The sequence below is a fragment of the Erythrolamprus reginae genome, chromosome 1 (genome assembly GCF_031021105.1).
Source record: "Erythrolamprus reginae isolate rEryReg1 chromosome 1, rEryReg1.hap1, whole genome shotgun sequence".
Taxonomy (NCBI): Eukaryota; Metazoa; Chordata; class Lepidosauria; order Squamata; family Dipsadidae; genus Erythrolamprus; species Erythrolamprus reginae.
This window is the reverse complement of record NC_091950.1, coordinates 87,548,545-87,568,251: the sequence shown is the minus strand read 5'-3', so window position 1 is coordinate 87,568,251 and position 19,707 is coordinate 87,548,545. Positions and strand designations below refer to the sequence as shown.

Sequence of the window (19,707 nt, the reverse complement as noted above, 5' to 3'; positions counted from 1 at the left end):
GGATTGCCTAAGACCATGGAAAAGACAAATTTCCCATGGTGTTAGGAACTAAAGCTTCTATTCTGGCGCCTTGGAACATATTTTTACTATCTGATCAATCAGGCATTTACAGTGGAGATGTCCCTCTGACCTTTCTGCCAGTCAGCTTAAAGCTCTGTTGGGAGAATTGGCGCAAGACTTATGGTTGGGGGTCACCACAACATGAGGAACTGTATTAAGCGGTCGCAGCATTAGAAAGGTTGAGAACCACTGCCAAAGAGAGTATTTTAAGTTACTGCACCTGTGTAGTATGGTTTGCCAGTTGCACAGTGGCAGATAGGACAAGCGTTCCAGAGGGTTAACATCATTGCTCAGAAGATCAATGGTTGCTCTCTCCCCTCTTTTGAAGGGCTTTATAGCTCCCGCTGCTTTTAAAAAGTTCAAAACATTCTTAAAGATCCATCATTTTCTGGGTACTCCTTTTTTTGACCTATTACCATGTGGCAGATGGTACAGGATAATAAAAATAAGGACAAATAGACTGAAAAACAGCTTCTATAGCAGGGCAATAATTATATTGAATTCTACCATATAGTGCAATATTCATTCAATATCGGTTTCAATTCGATTGTATACAGTAGTCCCTCACCTATCGCTGGTGTTACGTTCCAGACCCATTCCAGATAGGTGAAATCCGCGATGGGGAATTTATCGACTGATAGTACTTATTTAAGTATTTATATTGTAATTGTTTGGTAAGTTTTCATTGTTTTAAGTGTTTATAAACCCTCCCCACACATTATTTATTTTAGATACAGTATTTAAATACAGTATTTACAATTTTAGATTTTTTTTTTAAAAAAAAAAACCTGCCGATCGAGTTCGGCGGGCTGTTTAAATCTGCCGATCGACTTCCTCAGAAACCCACGATGAAGTGAAGCCGCAGTAGGTGAAGCGCGGTATAGCTAGGGACTACTGTAGAATGAGAGGATGTGTGTTTGTGTTTTACTTTTATAATTATAATGTACACTGAAGACAGCATCTAATTTCGTTGTACAAGGTGCAGTGACAGCAAAGTAAACTAAACAAAGGTACGTAGCTTTTCAAAAGCCATGGAACACATTTGCTGGAAACAGCCCTCCCCAAAGTAGAATGCAAGGAGAACAAGGATAATAAATATGTAGCAAAATTTATATTGGATTTGATTCATATTTAAACTGATATTATTGTTTCCATTCTCAATTTTTTTTTTTTTACCTTCCAGGGAAAAAATAGAATTGTTAAAAAATAGAATTGGCTAAGCAGTTTTGGAATGGCCCTGGTGCCATACCTAAAGCCTTCAGAAAACACACAGGGCTCTTAGTTATTCAGGTCTACTGTAATTGTAAAACCAAAACCATGTCCTAGATTTTTAAACTGCTTACTGGCAATTGCCCTCTAGGTGGTGTTAAACATTATCCTTCTTTTTTTTTAACAGGGAATCTGATTTTCAAACTTGGCAGATATTTGCTGGAGGGCTAATGATCATACAAAGAGTGGTATTGCATTCACGCCCTGGTATGTTTCTACTTGTTGGAGAACATACATATTTGAGCATTGTGTCTTCATAGAACATTGTAAAGGGGAAGAGAAAAGAAATTCAAGAGAGCAATTTCTGATGTGCACATCCAAAGCATGTTATGCAAGTCTTCAACATGATATTCTTAGCAGACATTTTCTAATTACAGACGTGAGAACTTTTCAGTTTGTGTGAGAGCAAAAATGTATAAACAAATAACCTAAATAAGATTATTGCTGTTTGTGAAGTATGAAATATGGAGAGTGCTGTAAACAATTTTGTGTGTTTTGTGAAGTCATAATTTCTAACAGTAGCTATAAGCAATATTTATTTTATTTATTTATTAGATTTCTATGACACCCTTCTCGACAGACTCATATGAGAAATCTGATATTAGAATAAAGTAAAACCCCAATTTCCTAAAAAAAATCCATCCATATTCTTACTATTTAAGTTACTCATTCATGACATCGGCTGGAACTAGATATTAATGCTCATGGCCGTCAGGCCTGCCGGCAAAGATAGGTCTTCAGAGCCTTGCAAAAGGCAGGTGGGTGGGGGCGGTATGAATCCCTGGAGAGAGTTGATTCCAAAGGGCCGGGGCCGCCACAGAGAAGGCTGACGGGACCTGGAGAAGGCTGACTCTGTGGGACCTGACTGGTCGCTAGGATACATGAGGCAGAAAACAGTCCTGTAAGTAATCTGGTCCTAAACTATGTATGGCTTTATTGTTCATAACCAACACTTTGAATTGTGTTCGGAGTTCAATCGGAGTGATGCTAAAATGTGGGCATATCTTGGGAGTTTTACTGTAAACAGTGTATTCTTAATTTTGAAGGTTATTGTATTTGTGCATTTCCTTCTGGCCTCTTGTTAATTTATATTTCACGAGATTTATAAAGCAGCTGGCCATTTTTTGCACTAAAACTGGTGGTATATCTTCTTTCTTTACATTAAAATTGCTGTGTGTCGCAAACTACTTCATTAGGAATGAGGATTTTTAGATGCATATGCCATGTTAAAAATCAGCATGGCCAAGTGGAAGAAAAGTTAGGGAGGAAAAATACAAATAGAATTTGTAAATATCAAAATGCTGGCTGACCCAAGATATATAGCTTCAGTGAAGAAACACATGCTTTTGTAAGGAACATGAGTCCTCTAAAGTCTGATGTAATTGTTCAGAAATGCTAATTTAACTGCCATAATCTCAAAGAGGAAGGAGAGAGCACGCTAATTAAACCTGTGATCTGACTCACTCTAGGCATCAATGGAGTGCCAGTTGCAGAAAACTTCCGTCTGGAAGAAGCCACCCTCTCAGACCCAATTGATCAGGGTCAAGTTAAAGTCCGTACACTTTATTTGTCCGTGGATCCCTACATGGTAAGTGGGATTAATAAAAATTATCCAAATATTTGAAGAATATTTAGCCAGTTGATTCTTCATATGATCTGCCAGCCATGAGTCACCGTAAATAGTGATTTATGACTTCAGTAGCTCGGGGAATATTTTGCTTTGCATAAATGCTCATGACCACAATACGTGTGCACACGTAACACACACACTGCGCAAGGTATTTGGCAAGGAGCTGAGCTTTTGGTTTCCTCCTTCCAAGCAGATTGCTAATCTCAATATGGAAAGTATTGCAGCTTGCAGAAAGTATTGTCTTCTGTCATTGTCTTCTTCTTTTACAATTGAAGTTGCTATAACTGGGAGAAAGAATCATAAGATGATCTCTGAATATATGTAACCAGTGATGGGTTGCTGCCGGTTCAGACAAGTTCCTTAGAATCAGTAGTGTAAATTTACTCAGCAAATTGGCAGTGATGACCGGCAGTCCATGCTCCCAAACTGGTCCTCTCGTTGCCATGGCTTGGGAAAAAACCCTCTGCGCATGCACAAAGGCTTCTGCACATGCACAGGTGGTCATTTTTGGGTCTTATGCGCAATGTGATGGGGAAAAGTGCGTACTTCAGTCGCATTCAGAACCGATAGGGAAGATAAGTGGAACCTCCCCCTGTATGTAAACTTAGGCCATACATTAATTTTGTTCTGAAAAAGTGTGTAAACACGAGTCGTGGTGGTGCAGTGGTTAGAATGCAGTACTGCAGGCTATGCTGACCACTAGCTGCCTACAATTTGGCAGTTTAAATCTCACCAGGCTCAAGGTTGACTCAGCCTTCCAAGGTGGGTAAAATGAGAACCCAGATTGCTGGGGGTGATATGCTGATACTGTAAACCGCTTAGAGAAGGCTGTAAAGCACTGTGAAGCGGTATACTGTATACTGGTAAGTCTATTGCTATTGTTATGTTATAATAGAAACATAGAAACATAGAAGTCTGACGGCAGAAAAAGACCTCATGGTCCATCTAGTCTGCCCTTATACTATTTTCTGTATTTTTTCTTAGGATGGATATATGTTTATCCCAGGCATGTTTAAATTCAGTTACTGTGGATTTATCTACCACATCTGCTGGAAGTTTGTTCCAAGGATCTACTACTCTTTCAGTAAAATAATATTTTCTCATGTTGCTTTTGATCTTTCCCCCAACTAACTTCAGATTGTGTCCCCTTGTTCTTGTGTTCACTTTCCTATTAAAAACACTTCCCTCCTGGACCTTATTTAACCCTTTAATATATTTAAATGTTTCGATCATGTCCCCCCTTTTCCTTCTGTCCTCCAGACTATACAGATTGAGTTCATTAAGTCTTTCCTGATACGTTTTATGCTTAAGACCTTCCACCATTCTTGTAGCCTGTCTTTGGACCCGTTCAATTTTGTCAATATCTTTTTGTAGGTGAGGTCTCCAGAACTGAACACAGTATTCCAAATGTGGTCTCACCAGCATTCTATATAGCGGGATCATAATCTCCCTCTTCCTGCTTGTTATACCTCTAGCTATGCAGCCAAGCATCCTACTTGCTTTCCCTACCGCCTGACTGCACTGTTCACCCATTTTGAGACTGTCAGAAATCTTTCAGTAAAATACTTCAATTACTGTGAAGTAAATTTAGACTTCTGTGTATAATAACTTCACTAATTACATTCATTTTCCACAGGATTACATCAGAAAGGTGTGTTGCATAATTCAAATCGCATTTTTTTTTCCTAAGATGTACCATATAAACCAGAATAAGGACAAAAAGATACTTTGGAAGATCAACCAACCTTTTAGTCTATCAGTAATAAAAATTCAACTTTTATTCTTCCTTCTTAGACTTTTAAAGGGTTTATTGTATTATTTTTAATAGGAAAGTGAACACAAGAACAAAGGGGCACAATCTGAGGTTAGTTTGAGGAAAGATCAGAAGCAACGTGAGAAAATATTATTTTGCTGAAAGAGTAGTAGATGCTTGGAACAAACTTCCAGCAGGCATGGTTGGTAAATCCACAGTAACTTAATTTAAACATGCCTGGGATAAACATATAACCATCCTAAGATAAAATACAGGAAATAATATAAGAGCAGACTAGATGCCGTCAATCTCCTATGTTTCTATTTAGCAGTTTCCATATTTTTATTCTTGACCAGCATTAAAATCCTTGTAGTTTCATGTGTTGGTCAGCTATGTATCACTTGAGAAAGAGAGAACAAGGGGATTGAGTTCTAAAAGATTCTCCTGTTACAAATGTCTTTTAGCGTTGCCGTATGAATGAAAATTCTGGATCTGACTACATCAAGGCTTGGAAACTATCTGAAACTGCTGATGGAGGTGGAATTGGTTGTGTGGAAGAAAGCAAAGATGTGCGTTTCGCTCCAGGAGACTTTGTGACATCCTTTACCTGGCCCTGGCAGACCAAAGCCATTTTAGATGGAAAGCAACTGAACAAGGTGAACAAAATGTTTTTTGTCACTGCTTTGCATTTCCTTTGGACAAAAGCAATATAGACAAATGTGCCCTGACCTTTAGCAATATGAGGTTAAAGACTATGGATAACCAATATCAATATCAACTTTATTTGATTAGTCAATCGACCATATCAAAGCAAGAAAAAGGACCACATCGGTCATCATAAAACTGTGACTGGTTAAAATACAGTAAAATTGGCTAAAATAGAGGGAATTTGAATAAATAATAAGTTAAAATGCAATAATAATAATAATAATAATAACAAACACAACAGAGTTGGAAGGGACCTTGGAGGTCTTGTAGTTCAACCCCCTGCTTAGGCAGGAAACCTACACTATTTCAGACAGATGGTTACCCAACATCTTTTAAAAAATTTCCCTGTGTCAGAGCATTCACAACTTCTGGAGGCAAGCTGTTTCACTGATTAACTGTTCTGACTATCGGGAAATTTCTCCTTTGTTCTAAGTTGCTTCTCTCCTTGTTCAGCTTCCACCCATTGCTTCTTGTTCTACCTTCAGGTGCTTTGGAGAATAGATTGACTCCTTCTTTGTGGTAGCCCCTGAGATATTGGAACACTGCTTTCATTTGGTCCTTCTTTTCATTAAACTAGCCATGCCCAGTTCCGCGCAACCGTTCTTCATATTGTAAACCGCCCTGAGTCTAAGGAGAAGGGAGGCATAAAAATTGAATGAATAAATAAACAAATAAATATATTTTAGCCTCTAGTCTCCTAATCATCTTTGTCGCTCTTCTCTGCACTCTTTCTAGAGTCTCAACATCTTCTTTGCATTGTGGCAACCAAAACTTAATGCAGTATTCCAAGTGTGGCCTTACCAAGGCCTTATAAAGTAGTATTAACACTTTGCATGATCTTGATTCTATCCCTCTGTTAATGCAGCCTAGAACTGTGTTGGCTTTTTTGGCAGTTGCTGCACACTGCTGGCTCATATTTAAATGGTTGTCCACTAGGAGGAAGCACAACCATGGGGAAGGAATTGAATGGAGACATATAATGACTGTCAGAGGAGCAAGTAAATATATAGCAACATCTATGTGATGATGTTACAGTAGTTTGTTGAGAACACCACTGTAAAAGAACAACCTCCACTATTTTCTATCATTTACACACTTGCCTATGGCACAGCATCCAATGTAGTAACAGAAATGTGATTTTTTTTTAGCTCAGTATCAAAGGAACAAGGCTGTACTTGTTATACAGATAATTTTTGCCTATGGGTGTACCTTTGAGTCAGGTTTTTTTGAGTCTTGGCAATTGCCTAAGCAAACCCTGCAGTTTTCTTTCCACATTTTCAGAAGTTGTTAGCCACTGCCTGCTTCATAGAGCTAAGAGAGAATGACTGATCCAACTACCAAGGTAGCTTCATATCTAAGGCAGGGTTAGAGCCAGGGGTGGGCTACTGCCCAGATGGGATGGTGGAACGCTGTGGGGTAGCAAAAATGGAGCTCCACCCAGAGCACCCAATTTGCACTGGAAAATGTTGAAAGAAAATGTTGGGTGTCCTGCATAAGCCACACCTACAGTGTGGTAGTAAAAATTTTGGTAGCCCTTCACTGGTTAGAACTCAGTCTCTTGGTTTCTAGTGTGATGTCATAATCACTATACTAAACTGACTTCAGACAGGAACCCAAAATGTCCCCCTCCCCCCAAAAGATGAAGAATATCAACTAATTTTAATTGATGGTTGACCCAGGAGACAAAATAAGGTTTGGAAGAGGCAGTAACATATACCTACAGTAAAGAGTTACACACACAGAAAAGATATAAACATAATGATTATAGGAGAGGCACCGTTAGTCTGAAAATGTAAGGCATATGTCATCAGTCTGTTAAATGTGAGATGAACTGAGTTAAGAAGCACTCAGGGAGAGGTAAAGAGGTAGAAAGACGAAGTAGAAAGGAAGTGAAGAGGGGGAAGAAGGAGGGGGAGAGAAGGAGTAAGAAGGTAGAAGGAGGAGATGGAGATAGAAGGAGGGAAGTATAACGGAATGAAGGAAAGCAGACTGAAGAACAGGATAAAAATAGGTGTGAAAAAAGATATTTATTTATTTTTTATTGATTGAATACAAATGTATAAATATGTATGTTATTGACATTTTAAGGTATATGTGTTGACATGAAAATGGAAATTGTGGAGAATTTTTAAAAAATACAAAAAAGGAAAAAGAATAATCAACCAACTTTAAGTCTTTCCAAAAGAATCCCGCCAGAAAATCAGAATAGATTTTGACTAGAATGTTTAATTCAATCTTTGAAACCCTTTTTTTCTTCAGTTAGATCCACGTCTTGTAGATGGACACCTCTCCTATTTCCTGGGTGCAGCTGGCTTGACCGGGCTGACCACTTTGCTGGGAATCAGAGAGAAAGGACACATATCTCCAGGCTCTAATCAAACCCTGGTTGTCAGTGGAGCTGCTGGTGCTTGTGGCTCTCTAGCTGGGCCGGTAAGATGCTATAAACTCAGTCTTAAGGGTTGTTGAGAAGAGATTATTCTGCCTATGAAGCTCAGAATTCATATTATTTGGACCTATGGAAGCCCTATACTTTTTCCTATAACCTCAGAAATAGGCAGACTTTATCATAGGATATATACAGTATATATGCTGCATCTAGTACCTCCTGTTCCTGAAATGGGTTTGACTTATTTGGGGGAAATATACTACTCAAAAAAATAAAGGGAACACTCAAATAACACATCCTAGATCTGAATGAATAAAATATTCTCATTGAATATTTCATTTGCACAACTATTCCATTTGCACAACAGCATGTGAAATTGACTGTCAATCAGTATTGCTTCGTAAGTGGACAGTTTGATTTCACAGAAGTTTGATTTACTTGAAGTTATATTCTGTTTTTTAAGTGTTCCCTTTATTTTTTTGAGCAGTGTAGTTCAAAGTGCCCATTTTACCTTGAAATCATCTCCAGCTCCAATGAAGCCAACATTCCCAATTTTGGGAAGATTTGGGAGCATGGATGCAAGCCTTTTAAGTTAAAAGTTTTTTTAAAAACATTCACTTTAATCCCCAAATTAAAAAAAAATTACGTACCTCCATTTAGTCTTGCTTCCACCTCACATGCTAGGTGGAATAGGAAGAAAACTTCTATTAGAGTCAACAGTTTCTTCTTGTTGCTGATAGATGCAAGGATCACTACTTTTATTTGAGACTATGACATGGGTTAAAACAAAGGTCTTCAAATTTAGCAACTTTAAGACTTGTGGACTTTAACTCCCAGAATTCTCCAGCCAGTTTTAAAGTTGCCAAGTTTGGGGACCTCTGGATTAAAAGATCATTTTAACCATTCCATGATTATTATCCAGTTTTGTCTTCTCTCTGCTGGCTCCTTGAGAGAAAAGATGCATACAATGATTATTTTGTAATGAACAGAAAATATAAATTCATCTTTTTTTTAAAAAAATGTTTTTGCACTGCAAGACCAGCGATTGCAAAAAGCTGACTTTTTGTAATGGTTTTCTGCTTTCAAAGATAGGTCTCCTAGAGGGTTGTTCTAAAGTAGTTGGCATTTGTGGCACAGATGAAAAATGCAAAGTTTTGATCTCTGAAATGGATTTTGATGCTGCAATCAACTATAAGAAAGAGAATGTGGCAGAACAGCTGCACAAATTTTGCCCAAATGGAGTGGATATCTACTTTGACAATGTTGGTGGAGACATCAGTGATACAGTAATAAGACAAGTGAGTCTGCTGCATATACTTTTGACTCTGTTCAGGCATTTATGTAGGTGTAGGGAGGGAGCAAGGTGTAGAGAAAAAAAATACCACATTCAGTCCCACTCCTGCTCCCTTGTTTCAGTTTTAATGTGATCCAAAGGATCTAGGTCCCAAATATTGCAGGAACCCAGATAGCTGAAAACTGGAGAAAGACCAAGAACAAATGCTTTTCTTTTCTTTCCTCATTTTGACCTTCCCATGAGTCCTTATGCTGGTCCAAGCAGGATGCAGTAGTGTGAGAAGCAATGGATGCATAAGCCAAAATTAGATTGGCGAAGCATTCAGATAATCAAATAATCAACTTTTCTATCCCAGGATATAACTTTTCCCTAAATCTGAACTACCCTTGCGTAAGATAGAATTAATTTTCAATTCAGGAACGCTGAAATAGTTTTGGACTCTTAAGACATTTTCTAATAAAATTGTTTAGCCTAAAATTTGACAGATAAATATGAGCAATTAATCTGAGATAATACCATTTCTTTTTCCAAATTGTAAAGTAGTATGGGATCTAATATTTGTTGGAATATATGCTCCTAAAAATGAGCAGTGTCTTTTATATTGTTCTATCACTTTTCTGGAGTTCTTTTAGTCAAGAAACCTGACACAAGATGCTTATTATTACCTATGTATTTTTAATTTTATGTTTCTTGTCCGTTCTGATTTCCACTGTTGTAGTATCAACCAATGAGTGCAAAGATCTTTTTCATGAAATTGCAGTACGTTTCTTCTCTGCATTTTGTTTGACTGAAGCCTTTTTTCTTCTATTTAATTCAGTTCTATTCTCATCCAAATTAAATTGTGCCAGTGGTCTTATCTTCATCACATCATATTTGGTATCTCAGGAATGCTTAAAAGTCTAGTCAAAGTGATAATATGATACACATGACTATGTTTGCATGGCACGTTACACACAGACTAATAAGTAGAATGAAGCCAATCTAGTGATACCAGAACAATTGGATTCATTTAATAAACTGTATTTAAGTTAATCATGGTAAATATACTGTTGCACATATACTGCATTTTTGGTTTTACTGTAGTCACATCCAAAGTGATAAATCTGATTATATAATTACATAGTGTAGATGCTGCAATTACACATTTGCATTATGACATCCAATGCAAGAATAACCTTTATGATGTAAGAAGGGTCATCACTTGTTCCTTTTCCCCATATTATGGATGCCCGTGCAGTATACAATAACTGAGATGAATAGCATTTTGACTCTTCTTTTCCATTACTCTTATTTTTCCTGTAGACGAATAAATGAAACATATTGCTGGTTGTTGCAACAGAATGTAGGCTAGACAAATGGCATGTTCTTCTGCTCCGTTTCAGTACATGTAATAAAAACACACTGTTCTTTTAACTGTCTCTCTTAGTCAACCCTTGCTGTTTAATGTTCTATTCCTATTGCAGAGTTTTCAGACTTTGCTTCCAGGAGAGCCTAAATGCTTTGGCCAGCAGCACTTTGCTAAGAGGAACTGTAGGAAAAGGCCAGTGTAAATCAAAGTCTGTCCTCTCTTTTGGGAAAGTCTAGCTGTTGATTCTCAGAGCAGTACTCATCAGCCTTACGTTCCATCTTGCAGAGAGGAGTAGAAGATCATTCAGGAAGATTTAGCAATTTACTTGACATATGACTTTAGTTCTTACATATACTTTGACTGAAAATTGGCAGAACGCTAATTTACTCCATCCATCATAGCCTTTTTCGCCTCCTTGCTCCAAAGCTTTCGATAATCCCATGCATTTTTCTCTATTTTCTTACAGCAGTTGTAGTTCCAGCATACTTTCTACTAGTTCCTATCTGCATAATGTAGTGTAACTTATCACTGTCACTGGAAAAGAAGTGTCAGTAGTAAGAGCTTTATTACTAGTGCAAACAAGTAGTTAGACATATTCCTTTCTACCGAAAGCAGCGATCCTAAGCCTTTTAGGCTCTGTGGACCAGTTGTGGAAGCAGCAGGGGGAAAGGGGATAGTTTTGCCTGTGCACGCACTATTTGTGCACATGCAGCTTCGCGTGCTTCCCACCGCTTAGGTTCCCAATAGGCTGCGGCCCAGTATTGGCTCATGGACTGGGGGGGACCTCTGACCTAAAGGATACATCTCCTAAGAGATACATAAACAGGACTTAATGTATTTGAATGATACCTAGAGGTGCAAACACTTAAAAGAGATTTGTTTCTTTGCTGCTATCTAATGGTTATTCACATTTATTTGACCCATATGACAATCGTTGTGTTGTACTTTATGATTCTTGACAAATCTATATTTTATTTTATGTACGCTGAGAGCCTATGTACAAAAGACAAATTCCTTGTGTGTCCAATCACACTTGGCCAATAAAATAATTCTAATTCTATTCTATTTTTTGAAGATCAGATATGACAATTCCATGCTTGGATATTTTTTTGACATTTTATATTTGTCCGGCTGAATTAAATCTTTACAATTTTTTAAAAAGATAACTTTAAAATACAGTAATTAATATACTGAGTTGGCAAGTATGCAGTTTGAATTGTTATATAAAAGAATAAGTGAAAAAAGAATGTAATCTCACAGCTTTGTTTTCTATAGGTGAGTCCTGGAACACTTTCCGGGATCTTCTGTAACATGCAGAGAAGCTGGATTTTGGTGTCTAAGGCCTTAAGAGTCATAAATATGAAAGAATTCTATTGATGTGAATCATTCCATCACAGCTAGTTACAGACTGAATGTCTAACTTTCCCATCCATAATATTTGTAAACAAATACTCTAAGAAATAAAAACTGCAATATTATATTGTCTTTTTGTTTCCAACAGATGAACTCAAAGAGCCATATTATTTTATGTGGTCAGATCTCCCAATATAACAAGGACGTTCCATACCCACCTCCTTTACCTCCAGAGGTAGAAGAAATAAGGAAATCACGGAACATTACTAGGTATTCCTCATTGGCTTATTCCTCCAAATGAAACACTGAATAAAATATGCTGAAATATGTGAATGCTTTTTTTAAGTTCCAAAAAATGACTTTCTCGATTGATGCATCATCTATGAAACAAGGTCACTCAAATAATTACTGGAGTTGAATTTACAGCTTTACGGATAACTCTGTCAGTGGACTATCAGTGAGAAAGCTCTTTGCTTTGGTTTAAAAAAAAAGAAAATGGTGGGAAGGCTGATTTCCATATATGAAGGAAATTGGAATTGGAACTACATTAACAAATATACAGCTAATATAAAACTTCCAATAGTGGAAAAATGAAACATGCTTCCAATAGCTCTCAGTCTCTTAAATCATGTCTTTGCGTCTTACTGACTGGAGAATGAGAAACAATTTTCTGTTTTATTTGCATATTCCAAAGCTTCATGTATTACCTGAGAAGATGAGGGCATTTAAGAGAGAGATATTTGATCAGAAATTTAAAATGAAGAAGCAGTACACTCGCCCAATCTTTCTCAGTCTGGTATTTTTTTATATGAATTATATTAGAATACTCCATTGTATCCAGTGAGATTAGAACAGGAATTATTCAATTATTCTATTGCATCAGAAAGTTAATTATCCTGTTTGGAAATGTGTCTTTTGGAATAGGCAAAGGATGGGCATTAAATTCACGTTGTGTCAACTTTGGAATGGCACAGATGTAAAGGTTCTAGTGTCCCAATAGACTAAAATATAATTTCAGATGATCCATTTACATGGTTAAAATGTTAGACCAATTGGATCATTTCCTGACCCTTTAGTGCTGGACTGTGTTGCCATTTCTATCTGCTGCAATTAAGTCAGAACATATTACAGTACTAGTTTCCATCCATGACAAATTTGGTGACTTTTGTAAATTCTCTTTCCCATAATGATTCTTAAAATTGGGAATTGTTTGATCTGCTGAAGAAACAATCTCCCTCAAGTTTATTTTGGACTATAACCTATTGAATTATTATGTATGCAACTGTAAAAAAATTTCTATAAATGATAGTTTCAAGAATGGCAGTTATTCCCCTTTGCACACAAAATGGAATCAGAAAGGCATTTCAGAATGTTTTTAACATTTAACTGCTGTGAGATGTCAATTTCATTCTTCACAGGGAAAGATTCTTGGTTTTGAATTACATGGAGAAATACACAGCTAGTACATTGCAGCTTTGTCAATGGATCAAAGAAGGAAAATTGAAGGTATTGTAAAAGTCAATAGGTAAATTGCTCATGGCTGCAAACAATCATTTTCTTTCATTGACTTTTTTTTCTTATTTGTTGGTATTGCTGAAGCTGAATGAACAAACACATTTTACCTTATCTACAATGAATAGAGACACGTTTTAGAAATCATCTGATTAGGCGTAACTATCTGAAGAACTGAGATTACAAAAGTTTTGTTTTGATAATTTTCAACTGTATTTAATGAAAGAAAAAAACCACTAGATTGAATCAAAACTGGAAAAAATAACCTTTTATATTACTTTTTTTAAAAAAACAGGTCAAGGAGACAGTCGTGGAAGGTTTAGAAAACATTGGAGGTAAGAGATGGTTTCTTTCTTCTGACAGTATGTCGTTGATTAAAATGTATGGATACAGGAAGGCCCCCTGGTTTATTTCTGGTTCAAACAGCAGAATTTTCTGACCCAAATCCGAATGCCATTGCCTTCACAGTTAAATAATGCTAAACTTGCTTCTTAATTAATGTGCTTACATTAAACTGAATCAATTTGTGCATGCACTCATGCACGTGTGCTACTACTGCACATGCGTAGAACAGGGGTGGGTTCCAGTTACCTTTGTTACTGGTGCGCATTGTGACGTTTCACATGCATCTGCATGCTCCACTTGCGCACATCCACTTGCGCTTGGCAGGTCCCTGGGTTCTTGGCCACTGGTTCATATTTATGACAGTTGAAGTTTCCTGGAGTCATGTGATCACCTTCTGTGACCTTCTGACAGACAAAGTCAATGGGGAAGCCAGATTCACAATCACCATATTATTAATTTGACAATTGTGGCAATAAAAGTCGTAACCTTTGACTTAACAACAGAAATGTTAAGTTCAAGTCGAGGATTGCCTTTAATGTTTCAATACATTTATCAAGTCTGTATTCAAAGATCACATAAAATATATTATTATGGACATCCAGAAAGTAGGATGAGATCTTGGTCTCTATACATCACTTTAGAGCAGACCTGGGCAAAAGGCGGCCCACGGGCCAGATGCGGGCCACCTGCTGTCTGTGACCAGCCCGCGGAGGCTGGAAGGAAGGAAGGAGAAATGGAGGGAACAAGGAAGGAAGGGGTGGGCAATTAATTTATAATTATAATATATAATATAATATATAATTATATATATATGTAATATATATAATATAATGTAATATAATATATAATTATAATTTATAATTATATTAGTTAATTTAGTTCTACCCAATAATATACAGTATTGGGTAGAACTGAGTTAATTGTATTAATCCGCCCTCTAAAACCATCCCAATTTCTCATGCAGCCCCATGGCAAAATTAATTGCCCACCCCTGCTTTAGAGCCTCAGGGCAATTGCAACAGCTGCTGGTCTTACCTCATGTCATGAGATAAAAACAAGAGTTGGAGCTGATCAGAGGATCTTAAATACCCTGAGAGGTCAGAAGTGAGATATAGTATAAGAATACTGAATTCAAGACCACAGCTCTGGAGGCCTTTAAAGATAAAGAGTTATCTTTAATTTGGCCTGAAGGAGCTGGGAGAACTGTTGCAATAATCACAGTTCTGGGGCTGTTTGAAAAGCCTGAAAGAAAAGGGGAGAAGAAACTAGAGGAACTATGTCAACGTAAGAGAGAAAAAGAGGCCAAAAAACTTGAGAAAATATATTGGAAGATGTCTTCAAAGAAAAAAGAATGCTAATTGAAGATTGAACAAACCCCACATTTATAGTTCTTCCAAAGGCAAAGCCCTATATGGGGAGGCGGGGATTTGGTCTACTATTGAGTAATACCTGAGGAATATCAGGAAGAGGAAAACAAAAATGTTCATTGAAGGACGTAGTATAGAGTGCTTACAAAAATTTGAGTTACAAATTTCCAGCCATATGAACAAAGCTTCTGTAACTCCAAGCCAGAAGGTCCTGGAAAGCTGAAGGAGGTGAGACTATTTTGGACTCTAATCTGTCCTGTCTGTTCACTGATCCCGTGGTTTAGTTTGCAGTATTCTTCAATTTATGTAATGGGTAAAATAAAAAATTCTATATTTTTTTATACTTGGACTTACAAATAGCTTCTTAGAATACAATCTGTTCATAAATGGAGGACTACCTGTATTCCAAATTTTTTTTAAAAATCCACAGAGGCTAAAAGTTATTAAATAATTCTGAGAAATCAACTGCTTGCATTATCATGCTGTAATGATTGCACAAGAGTTGAAAACGCAAAACCAGATGGTACAATTGCCACTGCTGTACTTCAGCCTGGATCAGTGGGGATCTGCCTGGGGCTAGCCTTTGAGATAAAATTGCTCGTGCAGCCACATGAAAGAAAACACCGAGATTTAAAACTTGTACTAGCACCATGTTTTAAGGAAAGCATTTATTTAAACTCATACTGAAGTACTATTAGGTTGCAAAGGAGAGGAATGTCTATTTGTATGGTCTTACATACCATATTTTTCGGAATATAAGATGCACCTTTTTTCCTCCCTTAAAGAGTCTGAAAATTTGGGTATGTCTTATACTTAGAAATTAATTTTCTTGAAGCTTTTTCCCCCAGCACTAACTAGGCCATAATGATCTTCCCAGCTTCCTATTCCCTCTGAAGGTTTTTCCCCAGCTCTAATCTTTGCAGGCTTTTCTTTCATTCCTACTCCCTCTGAAAAAGCGTTGCCCTAACGCAGTGCTAACGATCTTCCTGGCTTGCTGCATTTTTTAAAAATTCCTACTCCCTCCAAAGCAGTTTTTCCTGCACTAAGTCTTTGCAGACTTGCTTTCATTCTTACACCCTTTGAAAAAGGCTTTTTCAGCCTTAACCAGGGGACAAAATAAAGTGCTGAAGCTGAACAGACTAAGGATGCTAGCCAGATGAATACCTGATAGGTAGATATTTCCCCCCTATTTTCCTTCCCCAAAACTAAGGTGCGTCTTATACTCTGAAAAATACGGTACATGCACATTTGTAGATTCAAGCTAATGGTATCGTTCTAATTATAGCACATCTATGTTATCTGGCAATATGGAGCTGATTTCTTATTGTCTACATATATAGCATTTATTTAAAACTACTAGTCTAGCCTACACTTTCCAAATAGGTTTCTATTTATTAACCAGATCCAAGCCTCCTTAGTTTGTTCAGGACCAGTGAATATAAACTAGTGCTGCTACTTGTACATTAGTGTAATAGAAGTGTGCATTATATACAAACGACCTTCTGTGGTATACCATACACTACCATACACCGAATTAGCTAAATCAAATATTTTGTTGCTTTGAAAACAAGTTGCCTCTATCACCATAAACTAACTTGTCAGCCTGAATACAGACTGCCTGCCTTTATTTTTATAACAACTCAAGGCAGTGATAGTCCAACAGCCAACCTGTGAGGTGAGTTGGGTTGAGAATGAGCAACTTATCCAAAGCCATCCAGCTGGCTTTCCTGGCTAAGGTAAGAATAGATCTCACAGTCTCCTGGCATCCAACCTAGTGGCTTAATCACTTAATCAGTGATGGTGAATCTGGCATGAGTAGCCATATCTGAGAGCATGCAAGGTGTTGCCCTATCTCAGCTCCAGCACTCCTGCGTTTTTCAGCCACCTTTTCAGCTGTTTTCGCTCTCCCCATAGCGTAAATGGCCCAATGAGCCAACTAGAAGTTCACTTGTGCATTCCCCTCAATTTCCTTTTCATTGTCAGAGATCTTCAGGAACTCTTCGGCTTTGGACAGTTGCAACCAGGCTTCTCACATCTCAGCCTTCTTCTGTAGCTGGGAAGGCTTTCTTGAAGCACTGTGTAGCCGATAACAGAGCTCTGGGTGAATCCAGAGCTCTATTATCAGCTGCAGAGGCCTTCAGAAAAGCCTTCCTGGGTGCAGAAGAAATGGGCCAAGGTGGGCGAGGCCTGGTGGCAACTATCTGAGGGCAACTCTACTTCCTTTCGTTTCCAAACTTCCAATTGGCCCATTGGCCCATTTTTTGTCATCCCCAGGCTTCAGGCGGCTTTCCTAAACTCTGGGGAGAGCGGAAAACAACCCAACGGGCCTAATGGAAGTCAGGAGGCTTCAGAGAGGTCTGTTCGCAGGCACATTCCATTTGGCAGCATAGCCGAAATAGGTTCACCATCACTGCACTAAACTGGCTGTCTTTAAAACCATGGGCTGATTATTGAAGGAAAAGTAACATTATTTTATTTATTTAATTAGAGTCTTCGGAGAGAGGCGGCATACAAATCTAATTAATAATAATTATTATTATTATTATTATTATTATTATTATTATTATTATATTTGTATGCCGCCCTCTCCGTGTTGTACATTTAAGTCAATTCAGAAAGCCATTTGTATTTAAAATTAAAACACCACTGTACAGTATTTCAGCTTTTGAATTATTTCAACTTTTTTCCTCTTACAGCTGCTTTCGTGTCTATGATGAGTGGAGGCAACATTGGAAAACAAATAGTGCTTGTTTCCAAATAGAAACTATTTCTGCTGTATTTTGTGTCTACCAAGAAAAATATTTTCATAAGCCTGGAATGAATTTATCCTTTGTATCTGTATCCCATTTTGGGGATTACCGGTAGTAAAAAATTTTGAATCTAATTTTTTTCTAAGTTCTTTTGGGAGGGTTTTTTTCCCATCTCCCCGATAATTTTTCTTTCAATCAAAATGTGTATTACTGTATCACTGCTACAGAAATACTAACTATGTGCATATAATATAAAACCAATATTAATTTTAGCTGTTTGAACAATTGTTTGCAAGCAAATTATGTCTTGATCAATTTTTAATTTGGTTTTCTTCTGTTTTTTTTTAATATCTAGGAAACCATTTCCTAATAACACTATAATAGTATTTCTCAGTTTGAAGATAAATGTAAACCATAGTTGAAGCAATTAGGATTTGGTAACCAACTTCATAATAAAATAAAAATAAACCATGGCTTACTCTCTGGAAGTAAGCAAACCAATTATACTGACTTATGTCCTGGTATGTATAAGCCAGGCTCTAATCATTACTGAAAATGAAACAACAATGAGAATCTTTTCTTGAACACAATACAACTATTAAAATGCATTTGTTAATGTAATTTAGTGGCTTGGCCTCTCTTGTGTGATACTGTTCTTTCTGATGCATTAGTGGTGAATGAATGCTTTTAGCTGCTCCTATTTTCCATAACATTTAATTGTTACATACATTTATTTAAATTAGAAAACAAAAGGAGACATTTCCTAATTATTCGACTAAATCATGAGATTAAACAAAACCCTTCCTTACACTTTGTGTCCAAATGTTGCAGCTTCCAAAATCCAATGTAGTGCAGTGACCATGAGAATACTTTCAAAAGAAGGAGCGCCCTCTATGAAGTTCTTCGTGATCAGGGGAAAAATGTGGTAGGAAATAATTTGTGAAACAAAAGTTTGCAGCAAAACCTGTTCCATGCACTGCATACTCTTTCTGTGGGTTCTTCACTGTCAGATAAACAAGAAGACAGCAAACAAGGCAGAAACAGCACGGTATCACTAATACAGCCAGTCCTTGACTTATGACAATTGAGCCCAAAATTATGTTGCTGAGTGAGACGAATGAGTTTTGTCTCATTTTTTTTATCTTTCTTGCCACAGTTGTTAACTGAATCATGGCAATTGTTAAATTAGTAACACGGTTGTTAAGTGAATCTGGGTTCTCCATTGACATTTTGTGTCAAAAGGTGGCAAAAGTTGATCACATGGCCACAGGACACTGCAACCATCATAAATATGAGTCAGTTGCCAAGCATCTAAATTTTGATCACCTAACCATGGAGAGGCTCAACAGTCATAAGAGTGAAAAATGGTCATAACTCACCTTTTTTCAGTGCCGTTGTAACTTCAAACTATCATTAAATGAACTGTTGTAACTCAAAGACTACCTGTACTCCAGTAGGGATTTTTTACTCTGCAATTCTTACATACTTATCTCAATCAACTTCTAGTCAATTCTGTAATTACTTTTAAGTACACGTGAGAATGGTTTTATGTAGCAATCAATACATTAACATTTTCAGAGAAGATGGGGCAAATACAAAATTGGAATAAATAACATATTTTTGGACTATAAGACACACCAGTGCATAAGATTTCAAAGAGGTAAGTAAGAAAAAACGTTTTTGTCCTCCCCAACCCCCAGGACCACTCTGCAAACTTCCCAAACCCTCTGCACAACTCATTTTTTGGCAAAAACAGACTCATTTTTCACCCATTTTCCAAAAGAACGGGGCATGCAGAGGGTTTGGGAAGCCTGCAGAGTGTTCCAAGGTGCTGTGAGAAGGCAAAAACACCCCCATTTTTGCACAACAACCCCCCCCCCGTTTTTGCCATCCCCCCCTTCCAAATGGTGTTTTTGCCTTCCCCCAGCCCAC

At 37.4% G+C, this 19,707-nt stretch overlaps 1 protein-coding gene across 9 annotated transcripts in view; it reads left to right on the top strand.

The window, feature by feature from the left end:
• Window positions 1-18,396, top strand: part of PTGR2 (prostaglandin reductase 2) — a 33,055-nt gene extending 14,659 nt beyond the window's left edge. For 4 of the 9 annotated variants that reach the window (XM_070758146.1, XM_070758184.1, XM_070758148.1 and 1 more), the window contains exons 2-10: window positions 1,457-1,536; window positions 2,799-2,917; window positions 5,177-5,368; window positions 7,680-7,850; window positions 8,895-9,104; window positions 11,950-12,071; window positions 13,220-13,307; window positions 13,609-13,648; window positions 17,722-18,396. In XM_070758146.1, the coding sequence (XP_070614247.1) occupies window positions 1,500-1,536; window positions 2,799-2,917; window positions 5,177-5,368; window positions 7,680-7,850; window positions 8,895-9,104; window positions 11,950-12,071; window positions 13,220-13,307; window positions 13,609-13,648; window positions 17,722-17,786 (1,044 nt within the window). In that variant the 5' untranslated portion in view covers window positions 1,457-1,499 and the 3' untranslated portion in view covers window positions 17,787-18,396. The remainder of the gene's footprint in view (window positions 1-1,456; window positions 1,537-2,798; window positions 2,918-5,176; window positions 5,369-7,679; window positions 7,851-8,894; window positions 9,105-11,949; window positions 12,072-13,219; window positions 13,308-13,608; window positions 13,649-17,721) is intronic. The other 5 variants (XM_070758168.1, XM_070758176.1, XM_070758159.1 and 2 more) reach the window with 3 other exon arrangements.
• The last annotated feature ends 1,311 nt before the right edge of the window (window positions 18,397-19,707 follow it).